Source organism: Impatiens glandulifera, chromosome 3, assembly GCF_907164915.1.
Source record: "Impatiens glandulifera chromosome 3, dImpGla2.1, whole genome shotgun sequence".
Lineage (NCBI taxonomy): Eukaryota > Viridiplantae > Streptophyta > Magnoliopsida > Ericales > Balsaminaceae > Impatiens > Impatiens glandulifera.
In genome coordinates, this window is record NC_061864.1 from 10,377,393 (window position 1) to 10,389,487 (window position 12,095).

The 12,095-nt window shown below is 29.1% G+C and overlaps 2 protein-coding genes across 2 annotated transcripts; one reads left to right on the forward strand and one right to left on the reverse strand.

The window, feature by feature from the left end:
• Positions 1–2,978: 2,978 nt before the first annotated feature.
• Positions 2,979–3,583, forward strand: LOC124932918 (protein RESPONSE TO LOW SULFUR 3-like). The gene has a single exon (XM_047473629.1). The coding sequence runs from the start codon at positions 3,036–3,038 to the stop codon at positions 3,312–3,314; it is 279 nt and encodes a 92-aa protein (XP_047329585.1). The 5' UTR covers positions 2,979–3,035; the 3' UTR covers positions 3,315–3,583.
• A 2,363-nt stretch (positions 3,584–5,946) lies between these two features.
• LOC124929314 (putative disease resistance protein RGA3) lies at positions 5,947–9,027 on the reverse strand. The gene has a single exon (XM_047469644.1). It carries the CDS (start codon positions 8,980–8,982, stop codon positions 6,496–6,498), a length of 2,487 nt encoding a protein of 828 aa, XP_047325600.1. The 5' UTR covers positions 8,983–9,027; the 3' UTR covers positions 5,947–6,495.
• Between the last annotated feature and the right edge of the window lie 3,068 nt (positions 9,028–12,095).

Sequence of the window (12,095 nt, forward strand, 5' to 3'; positions counted from 1 at the left end):
TTATCAACCAGATGGATTCAAAGTTGCTGATAAAGAAAATTGGGTTTGCAAGTTGAATAGATCATTGTACAGGTTGAAGCAATCGTCGAGACAATGGTACAAGCGACTTGACAAGTTTATGATGGAGCACAAGTACACAAGAAGCAGATTCAGTTCATGTGTGTATTTGCGCAAATTGCAAGATGAGTCTTACATCTATCTACTCTTGTACGTTGATGATATGTTGATAGCATCAAAGAGCCAATATGAAGTTGACAAGTTGAAGGTTCAATTGGGTAAAGAGTTCGAGATGAAAGACATGGGGAAAACCAAATCTAATTGTTTAGATTTGGTAAACATCTTCCGCGTTTGAGTCGGCGCTGAAGAGCGCCAATTGGAAGCACTGAAGGACTATTTTTAATATTGAAGAATTAGTATTTGGATATTGTGCCAAGGTGGAGATTTGTTGTTTTTGGCACAATTAGAATCCCACATCGGAAGATAATGGGAGTGAAAGAAGTTTCTTAGTATATAAAAGAAACTATATTCACAATTAGCAGAAATCCCACATCGGAAGATGATGGGAGTTGGGGAAGTTTCTTAGTGTATAAAAGAAACTCTCCCATCTTTGGTTTATTGCACCCAAATTTGTATCTCTTCTTCCTTATTAATTGATAGCCTTAGTGCTCGGAGACGTAGGCAACATTTTGGCCGAACTCCGTTATCAAATTCTGTTAGTGTTCATTATTTTGTTTTCTTCTTTTGTGGTTCTGTCAGGGTTTTCCCCAACATATTGAACGTGATTAATATTTATTATGTATTTTATTTTATTGTAATGTTTATGTTATGTATTTTATTGTGATGTAATGTATTTCATTTTAATGTTTATGTAATATATTTTATTTCAAGTTTCCGTTTATATAATGTATTCTATTTTATTTTAATTTATAATAGCTATTTAAATTATTTAATTTAGTGTATTTAAGTTGAACTATATATTATATTTATAGATTTAAATAAAAATAAAACATATGTGTTATTTTATTTTAATATTTATATAATATATTTTAATTGAATTAATTAATAGTTTAAAAGTGAGATATTAATTAATAGTTGAAAGAGAGAGAGTGGAGTTAATTAATGGGTTTAGAGAGAGAGTTAATTAGTGGGTTAAGATAGAGAGTGAGTTAATTAATGAGTTAATTAATATTGTAGAGAGAGAAGGTGGGTAGTTTGGGAATGGGAATGAAAAGGTGGGTAGTTTGGGAAAATTTGTTTGAAATGTGGGTAGGACCGAAAAGGGTTCGGACATATATATCACAGTTGGATTAAATTCAACACGCAATCATTAATAATATTAAAAAATTAAATAATAATATAACTAGCTATTTGATTTGTTTTATTAATTAGTTGAGACTGAATAAGTTAGAAAAACTTTAAATAAGGTAAAAATAAAACAAAAATAAACTGAAAGATTTACTTCTTTTTTTTTTTATCAAACACACACTGAAAGATAATTAGTAAATAAATTCGCCCCTAAGTTAAATCAAACTATGCCAACGAAATTTTATTCACAGATGTGAGTCCGTCACACGTCACATTCTTTGAAAGTTGTATGTTTGAAAATAAAAACAATTAATTAATATATATAGTATATTTATATTGGGAGTCTGATTTCTTCGTATTACATATATTTGTATTATCTAATTATAACTTTATTATAATTATAGTTGTTATACCTTTTTAATAATAACAAGATCTATAAATAAATCTGAATACTAACTTTAAAAATATATATATATTAAATAAAGTAAAAAAAAATCACATTATATATATATATATATATAATCTGACATGATTAAAAATGTATAATAACAATATTATCAGTTTTAGTTTAATAATTAATAACTTAATGAAATACATTAGTATTGAAATAATGTGAAAACAAATTCATATATATATATATATATATATACATGTCAAAGAAGCTCCAAGATGTGGTATTGGTCAAAATAAAGAAAGAAGGAAGCGTGTGAAGTTCTTAAACTCCAAACACGTTATACATCAAATTCAATGTCAAGTGGCTGTCGTAATTGATGATTTATTATATATATATATATATATATATATATATATATATATAAATTATTAAAAATTTATTGTTTTCAATTGACTTTTTTTTATATATATATATATAAAGTCGGAATAGGATTGGATTAAATTTGATTATATAAATAAATTCAAAATAGAAGGGAAGCTCATTGAAATCGACGAGACAGATATAAAAAAAATGAAGAATTAGTTGTTTAAATTAAAAGATTTTAATTTTAAAGTGAGAAAGAAGGAAATTCTAGAAGAGATGATTTTCAAAATTCCAAGAGGAAATTTCACTCTAAAATCCTTTCCCGTGTAAAATTGACAAATTGTCAGCATTGAACCAGACATTTATTTGAATAATAAATAAAAGGTGGTTATTCATTTACTTGTTTTTGGGATTCTAAAATATTGAATTATTTTTTGTGTTTAGATATATATTTATAAAAAGAATAAAATAAAATGTTTTTGATATATAAGAGGACAACATTTACGTACAATTGACTCAAGACAAACGGCTCTTCTTCTCCATAGGAGTAAGTTTGTTTAGGGTCGGGTTTTAAATTAATTTTATTACTTTGATTGTTTCTTTCTTTCTTTTCAAGCTACCCTCACACATTAAATAATTATATATATATATATTTTATTGTTTAATACTAATATGATTTTTATATTTATTCAAATTGTTAATTATAATATTATTTTATTTTAAAAATAAAACATTACTAATAAATTAATAATCAATGCTCTTTCAAATTTATCTCATTATCATTTCTGAATGAAGATATATGTTAAATAAAAATATAAAATAACAACAGAGTAAAAGTAAAGAGCGAGAGGCTTCCTAGATACATTGAACCTGGACTAATATATTGCCTTGCCTTGCCTATATATATATATAAAGATTGTTTCCATTTTTTTATTATTATTATTATTATTATTATTATTATTTCTAAATAAAAATGGGTTCGGAAATGGAGGTGGTGTTGATGAGGAGGAACGAGGAATTGGAAAAGGAATTGAAGAAGAGTGTAGAGAGAGAGGAGAAGATGAGGGCGGAGCTGGAGCGGACTTCACGGCGGCTTCGGGTGGCGGAGGACGCAGAGGAGCGGCTCTGTTCGCAACTCGGCGAGCTTGAAGCCGAAGCCGTCGATCAGGCAAGGGAGTATCGTACTCGCGTTTTATCACTCATGGATCAACTCGCCGCCGCCCAGACGCTACTCATCTCCTCATCGCATTAATAATAAACAAATTAATTAATACAAAATAATTAAAGATGCGATCGATCGGAGATACAGTTTTTTCGTTGCTTTTTTTATTTATATATGGGAAATTTATAGAAATCAAGTTAACCAGATGAAAAAAAAAATCTATTGATTTGGGGTTTGTAATTGTTCCATGTGGTTATTGTAACATTTGTATAATTAATTGTGTGAATTCATATATATTTATTTAATTGATTTTAAAAGTTGTAATTTTTATTCACTTCTAATTTAAATTGTAATTATAACATTTCAAAGGCTATTTAGAATCATATCCTTGATTAATCTTATAAAAATGTAGAATTAGTGAACAACTGTTGCTGATTTTTTTGAAAATATATAAGTTACCTAAAAAACCTTTTTAATTAATCATAATTTTTTATTCAATGCAAAATACATTATTTTATATTTTAACAAATTTTAAAAGATTAATATAATGATTATAATAAAATAACCCCTCCTTGAAAAATATTTTATTTTGTAATTAGGATGCTTACTTATAAATATTATTTTTAACTTAAAGGAATAGTGTCCTTATCTGTTTCTTATTTTTTTTATATCTATATAATATGTAAAATTGAGAGTTGAACAACCAATATAAAGTAGATTTACATCTTAATTTAAAAGTGGGTAATATTTGGCTTTAGAATTCTCTCTCTCAAAATTGGGTTTGAATAAGTAATTTTTATAAAAATTAAAACTGTACAGGATTAATCATAACTATTCAATTTATTTAAAAATAATAATAAAAAAAATATAAATTCTATTTTAAACTATTATTTTTTTATTATATTTTAATAGATTTTAAATCTTTTTTTAAAAAAAAAATACTCATCTATAATTTTTTTTTTATTTTAAATAATCATACATTACAATAATTCAAATCCGAAACCGTCCTTGTTTCGACCACCAATATCAACTTACAAATTATGTTTTATTTGACAACATAATTATTATTCTTATGATTTAAAAACATCTTAATAATTATCATTATTTTTTATTACCGGATGAAGAGTTATTATGTATTAAATCAAATTTGTACGACTTCTCATCTTATTGGTATGTCCCACTTCATTAAATTTCCTTTTGGCTATATATATTTATATAGTAAACATTATAAGTTATTTAGTATTGTCTCTATGTTTAAAATTGAGGTAAAAGTATCATCGTAAAAACTGGGTTAGCTTTCTAAAATAAAATAAAAAATTAAATGAACTTGTAACAATGTATTATTATATATGCAAGGGATATTGCCAAGCTTGGAAATTTCACGGGGATATACAAACACATTGATAAAATAGTGTAAATAATAAAGAATATGACATGAGCTAATTATAAATTAAATTTCAAACGTTACATCATCACAATCACAGTGCGTATGACACGAAGGTCTTAAAACATATTTTAAAATATATTTAGGAAATAATTGATTTAATTAATTAATTTCCGTGACTCTTGGAATAAACAAAAATATGTATATAATTGTGTGTCCCTATATATAGCCGAATCGTCACTTGGGGCCGGCCGGCAATTCTCTAATTAAAATATCTTATATGAAAATTAATGAACACTTTAATTCTAAATAATCTTCACTTAATTTATAAATCAAGCATGCAGTATGTAATATTAATGTGACGTTTTCAACACATATATTATATATATAGTTGATGAAATGCTAGTCCACTTAAAAATGAATTGTGCTTGGTAGTTAATATTAAATAATATATAGTAATGGATCAAATCTACCTAATTAAATAATATTTTTTAAATCTAAGGTTTATTTCTATGGTTTAATAAGTCCCTTTAATTATGACGTTTTTAGTAATCTTATTTCAAACTTTTAATTGATATTTTAAGCATCTCAACCTGTATTATTTTAAAAGAAGTATTAAATACTCAACTTAATTCACAGAATTAAATACAATACCAAATAAACTTATGTGTAGGGACACCTTTTCTTTTCATCGGACATCATTAGTCTTTTGATAAACCAATCATATTTCATATACTATCTAACTAATCGAATTTTTGTATTAATATAAAATCGGTTATGAATATTGAATTTAGTACAACTAAATTATTCGACGAAAAAATTGAATTGACGGACGAACGAGATAAGATCGGTTATTTCAAAATTTATGTTCCACTTTGTACCACCTTTACAAAATATATGAATTTTTCTTTCTCTCTTCATTACTTTTAACTTATTTTTTAAAATAATTAATTTTTGTGAAGGTGGTACATAATGAAACGAGAAATGATAGAGCGAGGGAATTTGAGGGACTACATTAGCGGCATCATTCCCTCCCCCATTCTCTCTCCCAATCATTTCTCTAATTAAACATATCATTTGGAACAACATATTTGAACATCATATCCAATCTATTGTTTCATGAAAAGAATAAAACATCTAAATATTTTCTTAAAACCATACCTGTCTGCTGTTGCAATTCAATTCTTGGTTTTCCAGCCTTCAAAATGATCAGTTGAGTCTACAAGTGCCATTCATTGAATAAAAATATCAAACAATCTCCAATTTTGTCCAGCTACACAACCCATGAGCATCTAAGTATAAAATATGTTCAAATGTTTCAATCTCATACAACAAAGAATGGAGAGAAAACAAATCATGTTCAATCTTAAACATAGACAGGCTATTAATAAAGGAAAATGTTGTCAACATAATTAACCAACCACCACAAATGTTGATGATGCTTCCTTTTCAATTGTCTCCAATAATTATAATACATAATCCTGTGTATATTGTATATACAAGCAATGAAATATCATAAAGAACTAATGTTTTCTAGTGACTTCATGATCAAGAAGACTCCTGTAGCTCAATGGTAGAGCTCAAAGTTTCGAATCTTCATGACAATTTTCATAAAACAAAATAGTGACTTGAGCTTACTCTCTAAGAGAATGGAAGAATATGAAGTAAACTCATAATAAGCCAACAAAATATTGGTCAATTTTGATATCAACCTTAAACTAATTTTTTTTTATAAAAGCCTTTTGATCAGAACTATTTCTTCCATACCAATATTTAACAAAAGAAAATTTTGTTAAAATCTCTAAAGGGTGGAGAAAAATGGTTGAGATTAAAAGGGTTTTCATAGTTTAAGGGAGGATATCAAAATTAGAAAATACTTTGAAGGTTTTATGCGTAACCATTCACATTCACCAATGGACACCCTGTAATTTTCAATTTTGCACTGAGTAGCCCGACTCCTTCAGGTAAAGGTAACAAATTTGGGCAGTGTTCAATGTACAGATTCACAAGCGACGTGAAGCCATGGATCCAGTCTGGCAAATTCCTCAAATTCTGACAGTCAGATATAAGTAAGTAATGGAGATTACTGGCAACATTTCCTTTGAGTCCTTCAGGAAGAGTCAACAACTTGGGAAGTCCCATTAGCATCAATGATCGGAGACTGGTTAGTCCTTTCATGAAAACATCAGTTCCAAGAGACAGGTCGAGCTCTTTGCAGTTCCAAATCCACAGCTTCTCGAGATTGGATAGGTATTTCATACTGTCGGTTAAATTGGTTAATCTTGGACAGTCATAAATGCGTAATACTCGAAGATTACTGAAGACTTGGAAACCACTTGACGGAAGCATTGATGAGATGCATGAGCATTTGTATAGCAACATAATCTGAAGAGAGTCTAGGGAAAGAAGTTTCTCCACTGGAAGATTCTGCTGCAAAGATGTCAGATATAGAGTTCTCAAATTTACAAGTTTTTTAATATCTTTGGGCAGGCTTTGAAGATTCTCACAGTTAATGAGGCTCAGTGTCTGCAGGTTTACAAGCTTACAGATAGATCTAGGAAGTGAAGTAAGGTTGGGGCTGTCGTTAAGATTAAGGTATCTTAACAGCTTTAATTTACCAATGGATTTTGGCAACTCCACAATTTGCAAATAATTCATGGATAGAACACGCAGACACCTGAAACTAAGTGAAACAGTTTTGACAAAGTTTTTGTCATTGGGACCAACTTTGAAAGAATAATTAAACGTTTGCAATTTTCTAGTTTTCAGCAAATACTCGGGGACTTGTTTCCCTTGAGAATCCTCACCTTGAAACAAAACATGTCTAGTTCCCTCGGAGATTGCTTTGGTGCTATCGATCTTTATGCTTGAGCACCTGTCACCAGCCATTGATTGTGCTAAGTCTTGCACAAGGTTATGGCAAGCTACGATATCGCCATCAAATGCTTCCACAACGTCCTGAAAGCAAAACTTCGATATTAGCTCATTGAAATATTGATCCCCAACATCTTCGTCTTCAATGAACCCTTGTGCGGTCCACAGGTTGATGAATTCCTCTCTTGGAATTTCGCTACCTTTAGGGAAAGTGGAGCAGTATGTGAAGCATTGTCTTAGAGAAGATGGCATTTGATCATAACTCAACCTCAATATGGGCAAAATGTCATTTTCCTTCTGTTCTATTTGCCAAATTTCATTATCCCTAATCTGCAGCCATTGTCGCTCGTCAGTCTTACTGTACAATAAATTTCCCAAAGTTTTGATGGCCAAAGGCACTCCACCACACTTGTTCACAATATCCTTCCCTATTTTTGCTAGTTTAGGATGGAAATCATTGTCTCTCCCAAATGCACATTTTAGAAACAAAGAGAGGCAATCATCCTCGAAAAGTCCACTCAAATTGTAAGCAGGAACTGTGCCCGTAATTGTTGCAACCTTCTTACTCCGGGTTGTAACTATGATTTTGCTTCCGCTACTACCATTAACAAGAAGGTCCCTTAGTTCCGTCCACTTGTTTCTATCGTCATTCCAAACATCATCCAAGACAAGTAAATATCTCTTAGAATCCAATACAGTACGTAGATGAATTTGGATCTGGTCCATGTCAAGGTGGTCATGCCTCTCACCAGTTGTTGATCTGAGTATTTTCTCTATGATCTGTTTTAGACTAAAATCCTCTGAAACACAGACCCACATCTTTAGATCAAAGTATTCAGATATCCTTACATCATTATACACCATTTTGACGAGAGTAGTCTTTCCAAGGCCACCCAGACCAACAATGGGGAGAACTGAAACGTTATCTTGAGCATTAGTAGAGTTTTCTAAAATAAGCTGCTCTACAACAGATCTTTTGTCATTCTCCCTCCCTACTATTTCCGATGCTTTTACATATGAATGCGTTTGTTCTCTAACTTCAATCCCAATTAGATTCGATGGATTTATCTCGCTGGAGCGAAACTTTCTCCAATCAGCCGTAATCTGATCCAAGTGATTCCTAATATTTCTGAGCTTGCGACCCATTTTAAAACGAAAAACAATAGGGTTTGAGCATGAGAATAAGTTCCTTACTCTCTTTAACGTTTTTCCGTGTTTCTTGTCAATGTTTCGCCGCAGAGACTCGGTTGACATTTCGTCGAGCAGGTCATCGGCATCGTAAACGACTTCCCGTAGCTTGTGAAGCCAGTCTTTGGCCTGGTGATTCAACGTCTTCTGCTCGTTCTGATCGAGGAACACGGCGTTGATTATGGAGAGAGTGTTTTGGAGTTTGTTGAGCTCGGACTTCATACCCCATGCGAAGCTGAGATTTTCGATGGATGGGGAAGTTACTTTGATCAAAACCTTTTCTAAGATGTTGAAGAGAAATTCGTCCGCCATAGCGTGCACAGTGTCTGTGGTGGATGTAGAATGGGAGTAACGATGAATGACAAGATGAAGATGGAGGCATGATGAAGAAGAAGACTAATCGCTCTACCGTTGACATGAAGTATACATAAAGTCTTCGCGATTAAACCAACTTGTTAATTATAATTATTTGTAAGAAAATCTTGTTGTAATTTTTAAATTAGTTCTATAAATTCCATTAAAGAATGAAAATTAGAATATGGATAATAAAATCAAATTAAATTCACATTAAATTCAAACGTGAATTAAAAGGTAAAATTTGATCCAAATGTATAATTTAAATCAATTAATTTAAATTAATTGATCTAAAATGCCTTGATGACCAATTAACAAAATGTTGTTAATTTGTAGTGTAACTTACGTGAGTTTGTTATTATTATTATTATTATTTGTTATGATAATTTATATTATTATTAACAAATTGGAAAAACATTTAATGTTAGTATTGAATTGTAATTGACTTAATTGTTTTGACAAACAATTACTCTATAATGAAGAGAAAAACATTAAGGTAATGAAGAGGCAGACAAGGCCAACCATTGGATCAAATGATGATTTTATTTAATGGTTTAATTTTCAACAATATAAGACCTCTCATCTCTAATCAAAAACAACTTAATCATTTTCATTCTTTCTCACTCTAGAATTTCAAAAGTCTTCTTCTTGTTTTTGTGAGTGTTCTTCGAGTTCTTCGCTCGATATTTTCCGTTGAAACCCGGTGATAGTTCAGGTACTTTATCAAGCTCGTTGTGTAGTGATTCCGGTGCTGAATCACTACTAGATTCGTTGTACCCTGAGAGACAATCATCTGTGATAAGCTCTAGCACACGGGGAGACGGTGGAACTGTTTTAAGGGAAATGTGTTTAACACATTCCTCGAATCAACCATCAAATACGGTGATATTGTTCTTCGTATATCTTATTTTATTTTTATTTATTTGTAACATCGTATGTATATATATTTTTCTGTTATTTTTCAAGACAAGATTTCTAACAATCTTAAAACAGTTTTTTTTTGTGCTAAGTTATTTAAGAGCTTGCACCATCGAATATATTTTTTGTCTTTGATGTTTCAGAAATACGAGTCGCGGTGTTGCGGAAGAGATAATGTTCATTTCGAAAAAATGAAAAAGATTCATCTTAAGGAATCAACAAATAAAAATAAGTCTTTATTGCATATAAATTTGTTTGATTATTAACACATATGTTCTTATGCTGTTAAAGCTTAGTTTTATAAGCTAATATATTTTGATATGAAAATTTTCTCAAGAAACATTAATTTGTATATTCATTATACAAATGTTATATAGAAAATAAATTAGAACACAATAATTTAATTTGTTCTAATCTTATTTAATGATTTGTTTGGTTATTAAAATTATTAATAATAATGAATGAAAATAAGAAAGTAACTAATATGTTAGCTTTCGATTTTTATAAAATTTATGGTGTTAAAATTAATTATAATTGAAACATATGGTTTTCAGTTTTAAAATAATTAATTATAATATATACCTTCTTTTTAATTAAGCAATATAATTAATAAGAATATGGTAGGATGATTTAATAAATAAAGAGAGATGATATCTTTATTTATACATATCTTTATTTATACATTGTTTTATATATTACATTTTATTATGATAATAAGTTATCGTTTTAAATGTGTATATATTCATTGGTTGACAGAGTGTAGTAAAATATGAAGTATAAGTTGTCTCTAGAAAGAAGACAAAAGGTCATAAAAGCGGTATAACAATGAAATGGCGCATTGGTGCAGTGGTTCAAAGTTCAGACGCAATGGTGCGTGACGGAAGGGAGGTCCCCTGTTCAAATCCAACTGATAAGATGATTTCTTTTGTAGAAATCAGACGTGATAAAATGACATTAGTCATTTACGTTGATTTCTTTTATAGAAATCGGACGTGATAAAATGACACTAGTCATTTATGGTGGAACCATTCAAATTTCTTGTATAGAAATTATTAGATGAATGGAGCCAATGATTTCTTTCATAGAAATCTGATGTGTTATAAAATGACACTAGTCATTTATGTTGAAACCATTCCAATTTCTTTTGTAGAAATTATGAGTTGAATGGGGGTAGTCAATAATTTCTTTATAGAAATCAGATTTGTCAAAATAACTCTAGTCATTGATATTAAAACCATTTCAATTTCTTGTGTAGAAATTATGAGTTGAATGTGTAGTCAATGATTTCTTGGTAGAAATCAGACTTGTTAAAATGACTCTATCCATTAATGTTGGAGATGAATGAGGTAGTTAATGATTTCTTTATAGAAATCAGACTTGAGTCATTGATGTGAAAATCATTATAATTTCTTGTGTAAAAATTATTAAATGAAATGAAATGGGGCACTATAGAAATTATGTGATTCATAATGACAGAAAATAAAGGTCATATGTATAATGAGATTAAATAAGTTATTTGTTTTATAACTTATTCTAATCATGCATTTAAAGAGACATGACTATGTTAGTCGAAATTGTCTTCGCAAAAATTGTCTCGGTGAGAACAATCTACTCAGATTTATTTTGAGCATGCATAGTCGTTTCACGTCGATTATTGTTCAAAACATGGCAATGTAAGTGCTTCGATTAAGATATGAAATATATTTGTAGTTATATTTAATTTGATTATGTGCTAATTGATTATTAATATAAATCATGCATATTAGCTAATAATACGATGGTTCATGTTATTCATAATAAGTATGATTATCTAGAAATTTATACATATATAAATTAAGATTTATTTTCTATCTATTTTTATTTTAATAGATAATTATGAAATTTGTCACAAATTTGATTGACAAAGATTTGTTATAGAAGGTTAAAGGTCATCTAATTAATTAAGAAACGAATAATTGATGACATGAATATTTATTTATATAATTAGTTAGTTTTATATTTGATTAAAAATAAATGTTCAACATTCTAATTAATTATCATATATTTTTTAAACGATATTTTTAATGATAAATGAAGTTGTATATATATTTGTTTAATAATATATATGACATATTATTTATCTGATTACGTTTCTATGTTATTGACTATATATA